Genomic DNA, 22,049 nt, shown 5'->3' with positions numbered 1-22,049 from the left:
AGAGAGTCTCTCTTCAGTGAAATCATCACGTGAGTCGATCATCCAGCGATAAGCCTGAAAACTCACCGCGACTCTTCACAAACCAGCAGAACACTTTAAACAGTTAGACCATGATTCATAATTAACACTTGCCAGGCAGCAAATGTCAGTATAAAATTGGTTTTGGAGAGTAAAGGCCAAAGTTCTTCAGTGTTCCATGAGCCAGTACGTCTCGTGTGTTGCAAATTTCATCATCAGCAGAGTATGTGCGGACTGTTCGCATGTGCCAAAGCTGTCAAGGCTTGTCAATAAAATGTCCTGCTCCTATTTTCTCACTGTGGTAATGAAAATTGGGGGGTAATATGTTCATGACTGTCATGAAAATAATGTCACAACGTTAAAAAAATCTTAACGGCCCTAAAAATAGGCTTCATTTTCAATATGCAAAATATAACTTCTTATTTGTTTTTTACTTTAGGAAAATAGGAGCAGGACATTTTCTTGGAAGATCTGAGAATCACCCTTATATTTTAAAAGGCTGAGCGTTTGACAGTGCGCAAAGAAAAATTAAGTGTACAGTAGTTTTAAATACACCTTTATCAGGAACAACAAAATTACATGGTTTTCAAACAATATTCTTACTCACACTGATGCAAGTGACATGGGTGATACAAATCAAAAGACATTCAAACCGTCCACTAAAACAGATACATAATCCAGCAAAATCGAGTGCTGTGGACGGTTAGAAACATTTAAAGCTTGTAAACTGTTTCAGCTCACCTGCCATTGGCAGATGTACCATCAGGTTTAATCTCACCTGCATGAGGACGGCCGGCCCCAGATACTTGTCTCCATTCCACCAGTAACACCAGTAACACCAGTAAGTGTGTGTGTGTGTGTGAGTGTGTCTGTGTGTGTGTGTGTGTGTGTGTGTGTGTGTGTGTGTGTGTGTGTGTGTGGGCAGGTTTAAGTGGTTTAGGAGGACTTTTTTAGGTTATAAACTGGTAATTACAAGGGTATTATGCTATAAATGTGGTTTATGAGGACATTTCTAGTGTCCCCATAATTCAAATCTCTAAAAAAACATACTAAACGATGTTTTATTGAAAATGTAAAAATGCAGATAGTTTTTTGTGAGGTTTAGGGGTAGGGTTAGGGTTAGGGGATAGAATCTATAGTTCATACAGTATAAAAATCATTATGTCTATGGAGAGTCCTCATAATGATAGCTGCACCAACATGTGTGTGTGTGTGTGAGTGTGTGTGTGTGTGTGTGTGTGATGTGTGTGTGTGTGTGTGTGTGTGTGTGTGTGTGTGTGTGTGTGTGTTTAGGGGTAGGGTTAGGGTTAGGGGATAGAATCTATAGTTCATACAGTATAAAAATCATTATGTCTATGGAGAGTCCTCATAATGATAGCTGCACCAACATGTGTGTGTGTGTGTGTGTGTGTGTGATGTGGTGTGTGTGTGAGGGTTAGGTTTAGGGGTAGGGTTAGGGTTAGGGGATAGAATCTATAGTTCATACAGTATAAAAATCATTATGTCTATGGAGAGTCCTCATAATGATAGCTGCACCAACATGTGTGTGTGTGTGTGTGTGTGTGTGTGTGTGTGTGTGTGTGTGTGTGTGTGTGTGTGTGTGTGTGTGTGTGAGAGAGTGTGTGTGTGTGTGTGAGAGAGAGAGAGAGAGTGTTTAATCTGCATTTATGAGTAAAATATTTGATTAAAAGAATGAAATCATTTATAACAAAAGTTTTATAATTTCTCTCCATTATTAAATATAATTTCACAGTAGAACAGAAATCGAGTGGTGATGAAAACTGATGCAAGACTGCAACGAGTTTTGATAATTTCAGACTCTTTTCGGCCACCGTACACGCTGAGGTGGGCGTGTCCTCCTCTCTGACCTTCTGGAAGGACGAGCGCGTCAGCCAATCAGAGCGCGTCTCAGAGTGCGCATGCGTGGCGTGACACGCGTGTAGCGGTTGTATGATCGGTGATCCGGTGGTTCAGCGGCTCTCAACGGAACATGTCGTGGCTGTTCGGGCTCAACAAAGGCCAGAGTGGAGCTCCGCAGGAGGGTCCGGTTCCGCCCGTTCCTCCTCCGCCGCCCGGCGGGTCTGGCTCGGGTTCCGGTGACAAACCGAAGGACAAATGGAGCAACTTCGACCCCACCGGGCTGGAGCGAGCGGCGCAGGCGGCCAAAGACCTCGACCGATCCCGTGAGTACCAGAACCGAGCCGAACTCTCACGCTGTTACATCAGCACATATAAAACTCAATACTTATTTACATACATGACAGCGTCACACGACCGACTGACGTCACTTCTGACGCGACGAGAACGCTCCCATTATAAGCAGTAAACTGTCTTCAGTTGAATATAATGCATGATAAAGAGCTTCATTGATTATAATGGACGCGTTCTAGTTTTGACGCGTCGCCCGCGCTCATCAGTTCATGTCATGAGCATGTGAAGGGCATTGGGTCAAAGGTCACACCCCCAGTCGTGCCTTACTTCATCTGATTTCCAACTGCATTATTTGAGTTTTACACTTAAAGAAACCTTGACAAAGGTGTTTTATTCTTCATTCACTACAGGGTTAGATCACATGGCCAGTGTCTTACTAATCAACTCGTAAACAAACTTAAAAATACGCTTTATATGAAATGAATTAATTAAGAGCACTTTAATCACAGGTCATGCCAAAGAAGCGCTGGATCTGGCGCGCATGCAGGAACAAACTGTTCAGATGGAGCATCAGAGCAAAATGAAGGTACGACACTTCACAACTGACACAAAACCACTGAAGTCTGACAATACTGGAGAAACCAGCTTACAGGACTTTTCACACCGGACGCGATAAAGCGGGACGAATAATCGCCGCTTGCGTTTTCACGCCGTTTTAATAGGTGGCACTGATGAACAGTCGGTTTTACTCCTGTACAGTTGAGTTACCAGCGAACACAGAACGTTCCTGTAACGTTAGCGTATGGTTCCTGTTTGGTTAGTTTTTTTAGAAACCTATTCCTGGGGGCCTGGGTAGCTCAGCGAGTACTGCCGCTGACTATCACCCCTGGAGTCGTGAGTTTGAATCCAGGACGTGCTGAGTGACTCCAGCCAGGTCTCCTAAGCAACCAAATTGGCCCAGTTGCTAGGGAGGGTAGAGTCACATGGGGTAACCTCCTCGTGGTTGTGATTAGTGGTTCTCGCTCTCAATGGGGCGTGTGGTAAGTTGTGTGTGGATCGTGGAGAGTAGCATGAGCCTCCACATGCTGTGAGTCTCCGCGGTGTCATGCACAACGAGTCACGTGATAAGATGCACGGATTGACGGTCTCAGAAGCAGAGGCAACTGAGACTTGTCCTCCACCACCCGGATTGAGGTGAGTAACCGCGCCACCACGAGGACCTACTAAGTAGTGGGAATTGGGGAGAAAAGAAACCTATTCCTAACGTGCAAGGAACGTTCTCTTTAGGTTCTATATTTTTATAATCATAAACGTACGTTCCCAGAACGTTGTAAGGAGGTTTTTGTGTGACAACCTAAAACAAACGTATAAAGAACGTTTTCTAATAGTTATTTTTAAGTTTAATTTTTCATGATTTTTGGTTAGTGTTGCAGAGTGGTTGAGAGACAACAATGACTGACATTAGTGCATTACAGCGTTTAATTAAATCACAGTGTATGGGATTTGAACGCATTATAATGAGCATTACGCCTAATTTATACTATGGATTGAACTAAAGCACCCTCGGCGAACGAAGCTGATGTTTATACTATGCGCAGCGTCGTTTTAAAATGAGTTAGTTGAGGGTGATGTGACGTGTTTCATGTACTGTCCCAGTCGCTTAAGTCATGCCAATAATGCAGGTTTTTTCTCTCCGTGGATCACCGCTTTTAGCGCTGCATCGCTTCTTTTCCTAATTAAACTTGTCACGGGGCCCCTTCCACTTTTGGCTACAGAGTTAAAACTCCAATCTCTCTCCACGCATTCGGCGTGGCCATGCTGTTGCTGTGAGTTTGTGCTGATAATCATAATCAATTAAACTTCTGCACAATCTCTGAGAGACCACCTTCAAAGTTATCCATTTTAACGACAGTAGGTTTCCAAACCACGCCCACAATTAGTTTTAACCAATCATCAACGCTCTTCGACCAGTCGAGTTCAGGTCAGGAACACATTGGCAGAGCAAAAACATCACTGCATTTCGTCATCATTTGCAGACAAACTAAAAGGAGCCTAAAGTAAAGAATGAATTAGCCTTTAGGAGAAGTTCTCCAAACTCACGGGGAACATGCGTCTCGTCGCTGGGTGAGATACTCGCCATAGAAGTCCTCGCTTTATCGGCACGCTAATGTTCGCTCCTGGTGTGAAAGGCTCCATAGGAAAACATTGTTTCTATTCCTCTCCGATAACAGCGAAAATTCACGTTGGGTGTGAACGGGCCCTGAGGTGGCAGCTGGTTTGAGAGTGTTTTGAGCTGGTCTTTCGACCTGGTTGAACCAGCTTTCGTATTCCAAGAAGCATCTTGAGCTGCAGATGAATCATGGGGTTTGTGTGTGTCCTTCAGGAGTACGAGGCGGCTGTGGAGCAGCTGAAGGGAGATCAGATTCGTGTTCAGGCGGAAGAACGCAGAAAAACTCTGAACGAGGAAACCAAACAGCATCAAGCGGTGAGACTTGCATGAGTTTATCACAATGATCACCTGTGCTGATGTGATGAATAATGACAGTAACTGTGATTTCTACAGAGAGCTCAATATCAGGATAAACTCGCCCGCCAGCGATACGACGACCAGCTCCGACAGCAGGTGAGAATCGCTCTGACTCTGAATTAAAAGTGCAGCGAGTGTGAATGTAACCGTTCGAGATCTGTCTGTTGATCTGCAGCAACACCTGAATGAAGAAAACCTGCGCAGACAAGAAGAGTCCGTTCAGAAACAAGAGGCCATGAGGAAAGGTGCCGAACACACTCACCGTCAACGTTACATCAATACTCCCTTTACTTCCTCAATATTCCTGGTCTTATTGTGAATCATCAGTCCATGTTATTCTGAAGAAAACAATTTTTGTGCTTATAATTAGAGATCCACCAATGGGGCCTGGGTATCTCAGTGAGTAAAGACGCTGACTACCACCCCTGGAGTCACGAGTTCGAATCCAGGGCGTGCCGAGTCTCCCCTTTTTCTCCCCAATTTGGAATGTCCAATTCCCAATGCGCTCTAGTCCTCGTGGTGGCGTAGTGACTCACCTCAATCCGGGTGGTGGAGGACGAATCTCAGTTGCCGTCAATTCGCGCATCTTATCACGTGACTTGTTGAGTGCGTTACCGCGGAGATGTAGCGCGTGTGGAGGCTTCACGCTATTCTCCGCGGCATCCACGCACAACTCACCACGCACCCCACCGAGAGCGAGAACCACATTATAGTGACCACAAGGAGGTTACCCCATGTGACTCTACCCTCCCTAGCAACCGGGCCAATTTGGTTGCTTAGTAGACCTGGCTGGAGTCACAAGTTTTTTTTATTTTTGAAAATGATATTGCTATGCCAAAATATACCTAATTCAAATAATCATGTATCAGAAATATATATATTTAGTATATGTTTCATGTTGACTTTAAACATCACTCATGTGATCTGCAAGTGACTATAATTAAGACTCGTTAGTTTACATTTGTAAATTAAAACGTGCAATATTAGTGCAGACATATCACAATATTCTCAAACTGTGGTCAGTTAATTATATATCACAATATACATGTTTTATTTAGTTAAAATGTATTAAAAAAATTAAAAAATACTGAAACCATCATACATTTGTTTTTTTTTTATAATGTTTATTTAAATAGTCCTTATATTGCAAATAAACAAATCTGTTGAGCATATTTTTAAACTCCCAAAAAAATTATCCATAGCAACCATCGAGCACGAGATGGAACTGCGACACAAGAACGAGATGTTGCGCGTGGAGGCGGAGTCTAAAGCTCGTGCTCGCGTGGAGAGAGAAAACGCTGACATCATCCGCGAACAGATCCGACTGAAAGCAGCTGAACACAGACAGACGGTTCTGGAGTCTATACGGTACTCACTCTTCCAGTCATATATTTCAGTCCTTAATAAACCGTTTGTCAGACGTTTGTGTGTGTGTTATTCAGTACGGCAGGTGCCGTGTTCGGAGAAGGATTCAGAGCGTTTATATCAGACTGGGACAAAGTCACGGCGACAGTAAGATCTCCTCTCCTTCTCTGGATTAGTTTTAACATCAGATGAAGCGTTCACACATGAATCGACCTGCAATGCTCCTGCGCTCCTCTAGGTGGCGGGACTGACGCTGCTGGCGGTGGGTGTTTACTCCGCGCGGAACGCGACCACTGTGGCCGGGCGATACATCGAGGCTCGATTAGGAAAACCATCACTAGTACGAGAAACATCACGGATCACTGTGGTTGAAGCGTTAAAGCACCCGGTCAAGGTATGACACATGCATCAGGCAGTATGACGAGCACTTCCTGTGCAGAGAGGAAGTGAGGTGTGATGCTGTGTTGTGTTTCAGATGGTGAAGCGGTTGAAGAGTAAACCACAGGACGCGCTCGAGGGAGTCGTGCTCAGTGTGAGTGATTCTCTGCAGAACTTCATCTAACTGCAATTTTAGCAGAAATTCTGAAATTCATTGTTGATAAAAATATACACCATTTTTTTTTATTAAAAATGACTGAAAAAAAAATGCTTTTAACTCTTATTCACCTTATGCGCCAGAGAAACTAGCATGCAGTCATCTTGAAAATGTTGTCTCGTAACTTCTATTCTATAGATGTCGATGGTGTTGATGTTTAAGTGAAATTAGCTAGTGAAGTGCATTTACCGGTTATAGAGTTATCACGAGTATTTTAAAGTGTTCAGAGGATGTGATAACAACAGAAAGCAGAGCGGGAGATTTTAAAACAAGAATACTTCATTCATAAATACACAAGATCTTCACACTGTGGACGTACTGATGTTCTGTGCTCACGAAACTCCAAGAGACACATTAAAAATATCTCGTATGACACCTCTGACCATCTTCTCATGTCTTTCACCCATCACGTTATAGTTCAGGTGAATAGATGTTTTGAGCGTTACACAGGGACGGGTGCAATTATATTTATACACACACACACGTGCATGTGAAACGGCATGTTTTATTTTATATTCTGTTTACAGCTATTTTAATCACATTTAAGCCAAGTAAAGACGCTGACTACCACCCCCGAAGTTGTGAGTTCGAATCCAGGGCGATCCAGGTTCGAATAACGATTGTATTGTGTGTCATAGCTGTCTGAATCTGATCTGCAGATCCAGTTTACCTCCGCAGGTGTCGGAAAAAACATTTATGACAGAAAAACACTTCATGAGCATTTTCACATAGTAAAGGGGTGCTGTAGACTCACACCATCAACTCTTGATGAAAATACTTTCTGTGCTCCCAAACGTAATCCATTTTGATCGACTCTTCTTACTAACTTTAATACAAACAGGAAGTTAAGAGAGAAAATTCGGAAGAGCAGAGCGTAGAAATGGGGCGGGGCTGAATAAGGTGAATAAGTTTAAACACATTTGAACAATTTATAATTTTGTATTTTATTTGAATAGTCATTTCAATTTATTAGAGCAAATGTATCCAAAAAAAATAATAATTGTATATATTAAATTATCTATCTATCTATCTATATGTATATATATATATATATATGCAGTATATTTACATACATAATATATATATATATATATTGTTTATCTGTTCAGCATAATAAAAAAAAAATCCAAACAGGGGGCCTGGGTAGCTCAGCGTCTTTACTCACCTGGAGTCGTGAGTTTGAATCCAGGGCGTGCTGAGTGACTCCAGCCAGGTCTCCTAAGCAACCAAATTGTCCTGGTTGCTAGGGAGGGTAGAGTCACATGGGGTAACCTCCTTGTGGTCGCTATAATGTGGTTCTTGCTCTCGGTGGGGCGCGTGGTGAGTTGTGCGTGGATGCCGCTGAGAATAGCGTGAAGCCTCCGCACGAACTATGTCTCCGCGGTAACGCACTCAAGAAGTCACGTGATAAGATGCGTGGATTGACGGTCTCAGACGCGGAGGAAACTGAGATTCGTCCTCCACCACCCGGATTGAGGCGAGTCACTACGCCACCACGAGGACTTAGAGCGCATTGGGAATTGGGCATTCCAGATTGGGGAGAAAAAAAAATCCAAACAACAAATGTGAAAAGTGTTTTCACTGATTCTGAATTAAATTTAATAGAAAAGAATTGAAATAAGTCTCAGTTTGTAGCGGTCGACACATTTCTACAGTTTTAACGTTTCGAGTGGTATATCATTCTTTCTGCAGCCGTCTCTGGAAGAGCGTGTGCGTGACATCGCCATCGCCACAAGAAACACGCGACAGAATCAAGGACTCTACCGCAATATTCTCATGTACGGCCCACCGGGGACTGGAAAAACACTCTTCGCCAAGGTAAAACACACACACACGTGTGTTTATAAAGCTGTAAGTGTGATGTCACTCGGCTGCTGCTGTAACTGCGTGTGATTGGTCGAGCAGAAGCTGGCGGTGCATTCTGGGATGGATTACGCGATCATGACGGGCGGTGACGTTGCTCCGATGGGTCGTGATGGAGTGACGGCGATGCACAAAGTGTTTGATTGGGCGGGAACCAGCGGCCGCGGGTGAGACACCCGTCACAAAATCAAATAGAAAACAGATTTTCAATTAAGAAATCAAGCTGTTTTTTTTAGACAATTGAGATTTTTTTCGTATTGCGACTATTTTTTAATACACATTTTTCCTGTAAATGTATAATTACTGTAATATAAAAAATATTGAACATGTAGATATACAATTATAAATTATATATTGTTGGGTAGGTTACTCATAACTGAAGTAATTCACAACAAATTACTAAATACTGCTCTAAAATTGTAACCAGATTACTATTTGATTACTTCATTAAAATGTAATCACATTACTAATTACTTTTAATTACTTTCTGAAACATTTTTTTATTTGCTTAACGAATTCAAAATAATATCTATATTTCCTCCGTTAATTAACTCGTTAGGGGACGCGCATCTTTCAGCGCTCTTGAACGTAAACAGATTTACATATTAACGTAATTCATGCTGTAAATGTATTCTACATATGGATTATTATTTTCGAAATGTGTAACCCAAGAAGTTAAAAGTAACTCAATCTGATTACAAGAATTTTAAATGTAATTACTTTTTGTACTAAAGTAATTAGATTACAGTAATTAGTTACTTTGTCATTAGATTAAACCCAACACTGCTAATTAGCTAATTATAGAATGGGAATGATTTATACGTTTATAATATTTATAAATGTTATTTATTTTTAGATTTCAATCTGTTTGAACACACGGGACTCTTATTTTGAAATGACAATGATAAAAACGATCGGCATATATCGGCCGATAACCAATAGTTCTAAAAAGCAAATATCGGCCCGATTAATCGGTAAAACCGATATATCGGTCTACCTCAAATCTAAATATATTTAATCCTAATCTAATATTTGATATTGTTTTTTATAAGAGTAAATGATTATTTTGTGTGTTATTGTGTGTGTCTGTGTGTGCCCGTGTGTGTTATTGTGTGTGCCCGTGTGTGTTATTGTGTGTGCCCGTGTGTTATTGTGTCTGTGTGTGCCCGTGTGTGTTATTGTCCGTGTGTGTGTGTTATTGTGTCTGTGTGTGCCCGTGTGTGTTATTGTGTCTGTGTGTGCCCGTGTGTGTTATTGTGTCTGTGTGTGCCCGTGTGTGTTATTGTGTCTGTGTGTGCCCGTGTGTGTTATTGTGTGTGCCCGTGTGTGTTATTGTGTCTGTGTGTGCCCGTGTGTGTTATTGTGTGTGCCCGTGTGTGTTATTGTGTGTGCCCGTGTGTGTTATTGTCCGTGTGTGTGTGTGTGTGTGTGTGTGTGTGTGTGTTATTGTGTGCGTGTGTGCCCGTGTGTGTTATTGTGTGCGTGTGTGCCCGTGTGTGTTATTGTCCGTGTGTGTGTGTGTGTGTGTGTGTGTGTGTGTGTGCAGACTGCTGCTGTTTGTGGATGAAGCTGATGCATTCCTGCGCAAGAGATCCACTGTAAGTGTGTTTAATAGACACTTTCATTCATGTGTTTCACTGTGTGTATCACAGCGGTCCGGTCACACGTGTGTGTGTGTGTGTGTGTGTGTGTGTTTCAGGAGAAGATCAGTGAAGATCTGCGAGCGACTCTAAACGCATTCCTGTATCGTACTGGAGAACAGAGTAACAAGTAAACACAACCGTCTGTCTTTTATTTCATCAGTTTACATAAATAATTTTTATCAGAAGCAGAACCCAAACTCAAATTATGTTTGTTCATTTTATTATCCACAAGTACTGAAACTGTGCTATTAAATGTGTCGTTACTGCTGCATTTATCAGTGCTAATGTTTGTTTAGATTCATGAGTTTTGTTTGAGGTTGTATGGATGGTTTGTTTGGGTTGACCGCTGCTGCATTATTTAATTTCAATGTGCGTGTGTGTGTGTGTGTGTGTGTGTGTGTGTGCGCGTGCAGGTTTATGTTGGTGTTGGCCAGTAATCAGCCGGAGCAGTTTGATTGGGCGATAAACGACAGAATCGATGAGATTGTGAATTTCACGCTGCCGGGAGTGGAGGAGAGAGAGAGACTTGTGCGGCTGTATTTCGATCGATATGTGCTGGAACCTGCCACTGGAGGACGCCAGTGAGTACAACACACACACACGCACACGCGTGCTCGACCTTCCATTCTCAGTGTGATGAACAGGAATATCAACTATCATCTATGTCCATTATTTCATCAGACTGACAAGCTCGACATATTTACACTAATTGTGATTTAAAATTAAAAATAACTATTTCTTTTATAACTACTGGATGTCACTCTTGGAATTAAACGTAACCGGAAGCATACTACTGTTTGAAATGTTAATCACTGCATACCGTCTGTGTGTGTGTGTGTGTGTACGTGTGTGTGTGTACATCTGTGTGTGCACATCTGTGTGTGCACATCTGTGTGTGTGTGTGTGCAGGAGGTTAAAACTGGCTCAGTTTGATTACGGTTTGAAGTGTTCGGAGATCGCCAAGCGTGTGGAGGGAATGTCTGGACGAGAGATCTCCAAACTAGGAGTCGCCTGGCAGGTGTGTTGCTCTTCGGACATGTTGTTACTGATGTAATTCCTGTAGGTGCCGTTTGCTTCGTGTAAATATGTTTAACAGACGTCTCTTTATGGTATCCTTGAGTGTATAATGAAAGTTACTGCCTTTACATAGTCATGACATGAGGTGAAAGATATTAGTGACTCTGTAACTCTACTCTCATGTGAGTATTTTAAACATTTATTCTGGGGTAATGTCTTGCCCCATTGATTTTATACATGCATTTATAGATGCTGTTGTGGTATATTGATGTCGGTTCACTGCAAGACTGGATGTGTCATAAACACTGATTCTGCCAGCAGAGGCTCATGGGTAATTAATTGTATGTCTCTCAGGCGGCGGCATACTCATCAGAGGACGGTGTGCTCACGGAGGCGATGATTGACGCGCGAGTGGATGACGCAGTCCGTCAGCACCGGCAGAAGATGGACTGGCTGCACGGCGAGGGCGTTCTGGATAACGAGGGGCGACCGGTGAATCCAGAGACCGCCAGTAAATCCAGTAAGATCAGCTTCACACCTTCGCTGCAGGCACAGGAAGTGACATCAGAGCAGAAAGCTGAGGGCGGAGCTACAGAGAAGACCACTGACGGCAAACATGACGGCACGCCAGTTTAACCGTGTCAAAGTTCAGCGTCTGTTTCGTGTATTAACAGAATGAAAGTGATTAATCCGTATGCGTGTCGTGTCTTGTCTTGTGTCGTATATTTACTGAACAGATGACTGTGTATTCTGTAAATTACACTTAAATTCACTGTTAATAATCAAATACTGGAAACAATGTAAAAAATGTAACTGAGATGGAAAATGTTTTTATGTCTGACAGTAAAAGCGTTTCATTTCTTATGATGTCTGTTCTTTCAGTTTTAAAGTAGAAATGGTAAAACTTTACTGAAAGGTTGTTTTCATGAATATTAAGTGTTTTAACATGAACAATGAACGGCACTTAGAATTTTTTATATTAACTCACATTTTAAACATCATAATGTTGATCACCACAATAATGAACTTAGACTCGTTTCTCCTTTAAATGTGTGTGTGAAGGTGTGACTGTGAAGTTTGTTTTGTGTCGTGTTATTCGATTATAAATGCGTGTTGGCATAGTTTAGTTTTGTTATAAAACAACGGCATGAGGGTTTATGCAATGCACAGCTAATTTTATTTACTAGTTGGAAATCCAAACACTTTCAGTTGGCACCGGGAGCCACAGAGACCACGTGACCAGTTTGACCTCAAACTCATCATGCATAAAAATGACCACACACACACATACTCACACACACATGAATACACTCACTCACACTCGCATACACTCGCACACATATACTCACACAAACACATATACTCACACACACATTAATACACACACACACATACACTCGCACACATACATACACACACAAACACATATACTCACACACACATTAATACACACACACACATACACTCGCACACATACATATACTCACACACACATATACACACATGAATACACTCACTCACACACATACACTCGCACACATATACTCACACAAACACATATGCTCACACACACATATACTCACACTCACATACACTCGCACACATACATACACACACATATACTCTCACACAAACACACATATACTCACACACACATGAATACACTCACACTCGCACACATATACTCACACAAACATATACTCACACTCACATTAATACACTCACACACACATACACTCGCACACATATACTCACACTCGCGCACACTCACACACATACTCACACAAACACACATTCTCTCACACATACTCACACTCTCTCTCACACACATATACTCACACACACATGAATACACTCGCACACACACTCACACAAACACATATACTCACACATTAATACACTCACTCACACTCTCACACACACACACACTCACGCACACTCACACACATACTCATACAAACACACATACACATACTCGCACACAAACACATATACTCACATTAATACACTCACTCACACTCTCTCACACACACATACACTCTCACACAAACACACATATACTCACACACATTAATACACTCACTCACACACATATACTCACACACACATGAATACACTCACGCACACATACACTCGCACACATATACTCACACTCACACAAACACATACTCACACACATATACTCACACTCGATTTCACTGAACACAGTTCATATCAAAACACAAGTACATGTTTAATTCTCAAGTGTCGCCATGTTAGCATAAACTGTCTTTTATGGTCCGTCAACTGTTGGAAGTTCCTGAACGCGGAAGTGTTTCGCAATTCGACTGTTTTCAATATCCGGTCTCCAGTGTTTTCACTCGCATAGGTAATGTGATGTTTAAGGTTTTACATTTGTAAAAATGATCAAAAAACATGTGTTTATAAAGTGCCGATGCTTCACAGAGTCGAGATGACCGTTTTTATTTACGGTGCCTCAACGGACATTATACGACCTGACATGATGCGATGGTCCGAGGTTAGTTACTGTTGTTATGGTATGACAGCCAACCATAGTTGAGTCTGGAATTCATTTTTACTCCAAAAGATAACTTAAATGTTGTTGTTATCCGTCTGGATTGTGTGATTTGGTAGTTTTTACACTGCGACTCGAGACCACAAACAGAAAACGGGCAGTTAGGTTAATATTGGCGCCACCCAGTGGATGCTCAGGAAAACTGTGTATTAGCATAAACTGTCGTCTTTTATGGTCAGTCAACTGTTGGAAGTTGGAATGGAATCTTTCTGATCAAGTTAAATGTTTGTAAACTGTTGACGTGTTTACAGCAGCTACATAATAACGTCTGGTTTAATGGCACAGACATCTGAAGCTCTGTCGCCCCCTTGAGGACTGAGGTTTGTTACCGCCACAGTAACGCATATGTAAAGACCGCACACTGGCACTGCTGACGATAATTTACATGAGAACTTGCGTAGTTTCTGGTCTTAAAGTAAAAATGTTTTATGGTTGAAATAAAACTGATTTGCGTTTCATCAAACGAGTCACTTTAATGTAACACAAACACAATTTACAGCAGCAGTTTGACTCGGAATGAAGATCTCTAGTCTTCAAACATCACAAAAAGATCTCAAAACATCATCTAAACATCAAAATCCTCAAAAATACATCTGACCTCAAACTAAATCTTTTTACTAAACATTACCAGCATGCTGTGTTTTTAAAACAGACACTGTTACCCGGAACACATATATTCATCTAAAAAATGCAAATACTCCCATGATGTGTAATCCCTACAAAACGAACACTCACAAAACCTGTGAAAAACACACAGCAAGCAAAAAACAGAATCGTCAAAGAGAATCCAGCAGAAGAGTGCAGCGTCCGATTTTAAACTACAAACAATAAAAACTTGCTGGATGCGAGAGTCAAAATGAAGTCCGTGATCGGCTGCTGTATTTAGAACCCGCTCTGTGAGTGTCAGAGTCGCCGTGGACTCGGGTGGCCGTTGTGGTAAAGCTTCTGTTTGACGTGGATCACATTATTCCCAGAGTCTTCCGTCCGGCGCGTTTGCAGACGTCTGCGCAGCTCTCTGATGTTACACACACGAGAGACCCAACGCCACGAGCGCCACAACTCGCCATCTGCACCTGAGAGGAGACAGAATCAGTGACCGTGAGCAGCTAACATTGCAATTCCATTTGGTGCCGCAGAAAGTTAGCATTTCCCCACGATTCTGTTCCTTCACAACAGTTTGTGTTCCCTTGCAATAAATTATGCGTTCCCTCGCAATACATTTGTGCAATAAATTTGTGTTCACTTGCAATAGTTTGCAAAGGTTTGCGTTCCTTTGCAATACGTTTGAAGTTCCCTCACAATATGTTTTGTGTTCCTTCGCAACAGTTTTGCATTCTCACGCAATAAGTTTTGAGTTCCCTCTCAAGTTTGAGATCGCTTGAAATAGATTGTGTAATAGTTTGTGTAATAGTTTGCAAAGGTTTACGTTCCCTTGCGATAGTTTGCAATCCTTCGCAACAGTTTTGCATTCCCATGCGATAGTTTGCATCCCCTCACAATAAGTTTTGCATTCCCTCACAACAGTTATGCATTCCCACGCAATACGTTTTGCATCCCCTCACAATAAGTTTTGCATTCCCTTGCAACAGTTTTGCATTCCGTCACAAGTTAGTGTTCGTTTGCAGTAGTTTGTGTAAAAGTTTGCAAAGGTTTGCATTCCTTCACGATACTTTTTGCGTTCCCTTACAATAGTTCTGTGCTCCCTCGCAATACCTTCATCCATCTGTTACGGATATTAATAATGGTTTTACTACAGTGCCTTAGCTGGTATCTGTAGTAAAACCGTACTAATGGTAAATTTTGTGGTTACTATGGTTTTATCACAATTGCAATTGTTCAGCAAAGGTTACTGTAGTAAAACCATAGTTAATTTTGTAACAGATGGATAAAGGTATTGCGGGGGAACGCAAAATGTATTGTGAGGGAACGTGTAATGTATATGATGACAAGAGACCACATGTTGTTAAACTGTTGCTGTTTTTACTTGTGCTCTACTACATACAATGACAGTAGCGCCACACAGTGTCCACACCACAACACTATACTTGACAGAATGCATACTATTTCAGAAAATGATTTCCCTCCCTGTTCTCTAGGGGCTCTGTACAGATGTATACAAATTCCATGTATATAAAGTGTAGAGTTGAGTGTCAATGCTCACTGTTATGTCTGCTGGATCTCCAGATCCTCAGAGCGCAGTGAAGTACTCCATCCAGCCACAGCAGAAACCAACTGATACAGAAACCCATCAGCAGACCCAGAACCAGGTCCAGTTCCTGTTTACTCACACTGGAACCAGCAGAGGAACCGATGTAGTCCCTCGAGACGGAGCCCTCGTATGGGATCACATATTCCACATGATGTCTGCAGACGAGAGGACATTAAATTAAGCAATATACAACACCCAGACGAGTTGATTAAACATTCATGATCCATTGAAAACATTCTGATGTTAGTCCGTCCAGTTACGTTGACATATAGTAAGAGTAAAGAGCTATAAAATGAGTGTGGATATCATTTTCTCTTCGGAGAATTGAATGAGAAATGTTCATATTGAGATCTGGTATTTGATGGAAGACTTTTGTATCTTGAGCTAATCTGAGCACAGTTTGAGACATTGTTGAGATCATTTCTGAAACTCTAGAAGACACGTGCAAGTCTTTGTCAATTTGCTCTAGTTCCAGGAGAAACAGCTGAGATATTACAGAGATCTGTGATTTTTCTTTCCTACAGAGAGAAGACACAGGAAAGTAATAAAGAGCTGCAGGCAGATGATGGTTTGGATGAGTCTCTCACTAATAATATTCACATCTTGAGGCTTTCAGAACAGAGTCTGCACACACACATCAGGAGAGGATTAAATTGTGTGTGTGGGAGTTGCTCTTTTCCCTGCAAATCCACATTGCTGAAAACAGTCATGTAAAACACACACACACTGAACGGGGTCAGATGAACAGAATGGATGTGAAAGTGTCCTGTAGGTGTGTGATGCACATGTTCAAGTCTCTGGTGTACAATCTGAGTCAAATGCCTTTTGGTAACAGTTTTCTATATACAGCAAGTCTGTTTATATACTTTGTTGCAAGATAATATATTTAATGTATCTTTAAAATGTATTTAGCATTATAAGGATTTACTTGTTCATTAAGTCATAATTATCATATGGAGCCCCTTAGAGGACAGCGATGGCAGTTTTGTGTTTCCTCACAATTATTTTTGGGTTCCGTTACAACAAATTAACCCATAGTTTCACTACAGTGACCACTGTTTAACCATGTTACTTTTAGTAAACTATAGTAACCACAAAATTAACCATGGTTACTACAGTCATGTTTACTACAATATTACTTTTGTAAAACCATGATTCATTTATTGCGAGGGAAACTATTCTGAGGAAATGCTAAACTATTTCAGAAAATAAATTCCCTCTCTGTCCTCTAGGGGCTCCATACAATCAAACGCTAAAACACGCCCACAGTATTTAACGCATCATCAATTTAACATCATTAAATCACTTTCTACCATTCTTTATGAGGCAAAATTGTAAGCAATTTTTATTAATCCCCTTTTCTCCCAATTTGGAATGCCCAATTCCCACTACTTAGTAGGTCCTCGTGGTGGCGCGGTTACTCACCTCAATCCGGGTGGCGGAGGACAAGTCTCAGTTGCCTCCGCTTCTGAGACCGTCAATCCGTGCATCTTATCACGTGACTCGTTGTGCATGACACCGCGGAGACTCACAGCATATGGAGGCTCATGCTACTCTCCACGATCCACACACAACTCACCACACGCCCCATTGAGAGCGAGAACCACTAATCACGACCACGAGGAGGTTACCCCATGCGACTCTACCCTCCCTAGCAACCGGGCAAATTTGGTTGCTTAGGAGACCTGGCTGGAGTCACTCAGCACACCCTGGATTCAAACTCGTGTCTCCAGGTGTGATAGTCACCGTCAATACTCGCTGAGATACCCAGGACCCCCAATGAGAGCAGTTTTTAAATATGATGGATTCTTGTCATTGAAGTCTTTAAAGCTCAGAACCGAAATCAAATAAAAATTGACTATTTACTTTCTGAATACAGAATCCTGGTGTAATTCACGAGTTCGCTGGTTCATATAGTCCTGGAGCGCACGGAGGTAAACGGATTTGCTGTTGAGTCCAGAACGGAGGGGCTCGAGCACAGGATTGGCCAGAACAAGCTCCTCCCTGAATTTACATTTGGAACTTCATTTGTGAATTAAATTATTAGCATAAATATCCTGTTTCACTTGGAAATACGTCACATTACAGAAGTAAAATGGGTTGTGAACGCTATTCCATTCTGATTTTAAATCAACTATTGTGATCGCGTTGAATTGCTGCAGTGGAATATCAAAACTCACAAGAGCGACAGAAACTACACGAAAGACTCGCTTTTATCTTAACACAGAATCAGAGAAAATATCTCTCAATGTAGACCTAAACGCTGTTCTCCACAAATCTCAAATTTATCATCCAAGTCAAGTCTCAAGTCAGCTGTTTTCCAACAAGTGTGACTCAAGTTTCCATCTCTACCTGAATGTCAGGCGTGTAATGTTAGGTCAGGTGACGTTCAACAAGCTATCTCCCCGTTACATATTACTGGCATCTGTAACCACCACATTCAAACAGGCTCAGGTGACCTCACTGCGTAACCAACCCAAACCCAACACTAGTGGAAAATTACAGACTGCTCTCTGTAGAACAAGATCCTCTGATGACACTGGACATCACAGACTCATCAGGGTTATCTAGGAGTCACATTAGTTCACTAAACAGGGTTCTGCCGCCTTCTCTTCTCAATATACAAAACATTACTGGAACTAATCAATCAGGCACAGTTCTACCTATCATATAGGTGTAATGATTCATTTAGCAGAGGCATACTTTTTAGATCTTCCTTTAAATTAATGTACATTTATAACATCATTCTGTGTTATTACACTGGTATGAATTAAATAAAACTAGTCAGCACAGCTGTGATGGGGTTTCTAATACAGATGCTGAGGGAGTCACAGTTAATTTAGCATCTTTATTCTGACTGTTGTCATTCATCGCTACTTTTTCCTGTTTTGGAAGGTCATGGAAACGTAAGTGGATTTTTATAGATTAGTGATAGAGCAAATGGGAGTGCAAAAATAATATTTGTTATGGTCTCCCGTACACGGCTATAGTTTACTTCTGCCTGGCGAACTCCGAAGGCTAATTCTCCATGTGTTTCCTCGGGGATTTTTCCATTGGTTTTTATTAATGGGGTTTTCAGTTTATGAGTCTGTGGTAAACATTACTTGAAAACACTTGGGCGGTTTGTTCTACAACATAAATTACACACTTTCATACCTCAAATGTGAATTTTGAAGCTGCTGTGTTTAAAAAAAATTATGTTGCTAACAAGTTGATAAATAAGGACTACACTGCGGCTTCAAAATTCACGTTTGTGGTATGACTGCATGTAATTTACATTGTACAACGAAACATCCATGTATCTTCAAGTTCATGTTTACCACAGACCTTATTTTACTCATAAATCCAAAACTGCCATTATAAAAACCCATAGGACAATCCAGCGGGAACCCATGGATTACAAATGCTAATTCTCTTCTGAGTTTTTGGACTACAACAGTCTGGAATCAGTTATTTCACTTATAGGCTTCCAAGACATTTTTGACGTTTTAATCCGTTAAACGCTCACAGGAACTTATGTTGCTATCTCACGCCACCGTTTAGCATTCTGCGTAGAAACAGCCAAGCTAAATGACTGAATGTTGGGGTTAGGTTATATAGCAACATGATCTCACGGAAAGTCGGCATGTTGTTTCCGAGAATTCCAGTACCCTAGGATTGGCCGGATCGACAAGCACCATCTCCCATCAGACATTTTTGCATCAGCTCGTGTGCGTTTACCTTCCCTTGTTTTGCATCCGGAAGCCCGTTGCATCAGCAGCGTAGGAGACCCAGGTTAGCATCCCGTATTGAAACCAGGAAGTATTCACGTTCGCATAATCACTGACAATTTGGACGTTGCGTTTTTTCCCTCTAACATTACAATTTTACACCACTGATGCTTAGTTTCAGGTTTGGGAGGGTACCGTTAATTAAATATACAATCCTCTTCACTGTAATACAGCCTGCACAGCTGAAAAACAATTTGCTTCACAACTTGCTTTTGGCGCCCCTCTGTGGACATTATACACAGGCAATGAAGCTCAAACGTGCCCAACACTTATCACTTTGGCCACTGGGGGCAGTGTTTCGCATTTCGGTAAACACAGACCGATCCTACTCTTTCCCTGTGAGATCAGACTGTATATACTGTAAATGCTGTTTAGGTCAGGTGACTCTTACCTGCCACAGGTGCAGTGACACACGCGCTCGGGTCCGCGCATGCGCGGTAGGATGAAGTTGTGAAATCGGTCCAGAAGTGCGTTCATATCGGACATGCACACGATGGCCTGGAAAACACCAAAACTACTGCCATTTACTACTGTTTCTCCAAAGAAAATCGTGCAGTGAGTTATAAAGTTCAGCTGCAGTCATTGTGAGAGTTATATAATTCCTCAGAAGAATCTTCACACAGATCTTCTTACCAGCACCAGAACCGCTCCAGACACCATAAACATCATCTTCCTCACAGCCCAGAGATCATATTCACAAACAGAAGATCATTTCACCATTATCTTCATCACATCACAGAGCATAAACATCATCTTCATCACAATAGTCCATAGATCATTCCACCATCTTCTTCACTCCACCACCATCCTCATGATCTTCCTCGCAGGTCCAGCACAGATCGGCTCGTGTTGGACTGTCGCGCGCAGCATCAGATGTCTCACCTGCGGACCGGATGTTTCTACATCATGTCTGAAAAACACGCGTTCGCTCGATTTGAGCAGATGTTTGTTTCCAGCCGCAATAACGCGAAACAGACGCGAAACGGCGAACACACACACACACACACACGCGCGCGCGCGTTCAGATCTGTTAGTGATCGGATCTTCTGCGAGAGTTTGAATGGATCAGATCACATCAGATCCATTAGCTTGATGAGAAACTCCTGCGTCACGATCATCTGGAATAACAGACACATGCGGACAAAAACAACCGATGATACCACGGTCATACCACGGTACGGTATTTACAAAAATACCGAAATAATAAATGAGTAAAAGTACCATTTATATGGTAGTGCAATGGTTTTTGAGAATGTACTATAGTACCACGATTTGTTTTTGGTTGTTTAAATGTTGGACTACCATGTTCATTTACCATAAATCATGTGATAATTTAAGTACTATGGTTTTTACCTTCTGATACCATCCCGTACGATAGCACCACTACATTTAGTTCCATTCGGGTAAATAATGACCAACACATTCACAGCGTTTCTTTGACTTACTCATTTATAGTGCAATATTTACAAGAATAATTTCAGGCACTCTGGGTTGCTTCAGGTACAATTTCAGAATCTCACCTTCATTTACAAAATAGAATAATAAGAAAAACTTAATATATCCCCAACAGGAATCAAATCCAATGTTTAAATAATTCTCAAATAAATTCATGAGAAAATCAAAGATATGATCTATAGTCCTTAAACATTTTTAAACATCATTTCACCTGAAAAGCTCATTTCCTCGTCAAATACAGTTCAGAACGATAACACAAACCCTTGCTAATAATTATACTGGTATTTTTATATATTTGCCGCGGGTTGCAGGCCATGCGCTCAACTCTCTCACAGATCAGATCTCAGACTAAATGAGATTTTCATGACAGAATCAAAGTTTGCTTTAGTCTAGAAACAATCTGAAAATAAATTAAAAAAATCTTAAACCTAAGCTGGTCTTAGCTGGTTTAAGATGGTCCAAGCCAGGCCAAGCTGGTCAATCAGCAGGAGTGCACAAACCCCCGAAAACCAGCCAACAAAAGCTAGTTTAAGATGTTTTTTTCCTTTCGCTCAAGTAGGACTGTTTCTCTGTTCATTCAGCAGTAATGTGGCAGAAGTCAATGTCTGTATAAAGATCTCAAACTTATGAAACACAACCAAAATCAAGACTTCCTGTCGAGGTAAAGTCAGTGTGCAGGAACTGCGACAGAACGTCCCTTCTGATGGTTGTGCTGACAGTAAACAGGAGAGAGAGAGAGACAGGCAGAGAGACATGTTGCATCACGTGTGAGTTCTTGCATGTAAATGAGCGCACTGTCATGCCATTACTCTGCTGCCATGGCAACCAGGCTGCCGAGTGTGTTCAGCATGAGTGTGTGTC

General features: G+C 41.6%; 3 protein-coding genes across 3 annotated transcripts in view; 1 reads left to right on the top strand and 2 right to left on the bottom strand.

The window, feature by feature from the left end:
- Positions 1 to 1,913: 1,913 nt before the first annotated feature.
- Positions 1,914 to 12,046, top strand: LOC127439121 (ATPase family AAA domain-containing protein 3-like). The gene is made up of 16 exons (XM_051695202.1): positions 1,914 to 2,201; positions 2,679 to 2,755; positions 4,553 to 4,654; positions 4,733 to 4,792; positions 4,872 to 4,941; positions 5,899 to 6,064; positions 6,139 to 6,208; positions 6,300 to 6,455; positions 6,537 to 6,593; positions 8,349 to 8,474; positions 8,562 to 8,686; positions 10,066 to 10,117; positions 10,219 to 10,289; positions 10,576 to 10,743; positions 11,072 to 11,180; positions 11,534 to 12,046. The coding sequence occupies exons 1-16, from the start codon at positions 2,009 to 2,011 to the stop codon at positions 11,813 to 11,815; spliced, it is 1,884 nt and encodes a 627-aa protein (XP_051551162.1). The 5' UTR covers positions 1,914 to 2,008; the 3' UTR covers positions 11,816 to 12,046.
- Positions 12,047 to 14,216: 2,170 nt separating this feature from the next.
- Positions 14,217 to 21,024, bottom strand: tmem240b (transmembrane protein 240b). Its single transcript, XM_051695299.1, has 4 exons — positions 20,367 to 21,024; positions 20,125 to 20,231; positions 15,916 to 16,118; positions 14,217 to 14,827 (listed from the first exon to the last, which is right to left on the bottom strand). Exons 1-4 carry the CDS (start codon positions 20,400 to 20,402, stop codon positions 14,658 to 14,660), a joined length of 516 nt encoding a protein of 171 aa, XP_051551259.1. The 5' UTR covers positions 20,403 to 21,024; the 3' UTR covers positions 14,217 to 14,657.
- Positions 21,025 to 21,168: 144 nt separating this feature from the next.
- LOC127439165 (RNA polymerase II subunit A C-terminal domain phosphatase SSU72-like) overlaps positions 21,169 to 22,049 on the bottom strand; it is an 8,543-nt gene continuing 7,662 nt past the window's right edge. The window contains exon 5 of the mRNA XM_051695294.1: positions 21,169 to 22,049. This exon is cut by the window's right edge and continues 100 nt beyond it. Coding sequence (XP_051551254.1) covers positions 22,048 to 22,049 — 2 coding nt within the window. The 3' untranslated portion in view covers positions 21,169 to 22,047.

Source organism: Myxocyprinus asiaticus, chromosome 50 (assembly GCF_019703515.2).
Source record: "Myxocyprinus asiaticus isolate MX2 ecotype Aquarium Trade chromosome 50, UBuf_Myxa_2, whole genome shotgun sequence".
NCBI lineage: Eukaryota > Metazoa > Chordata > Actinopteri > Cypriniformes > Catostomidae > Myxocyprinus > Myxocyprinus asiaticus.
This window is presented reverse-complemented; position numbering and strand designations above follow the sequence as displayed.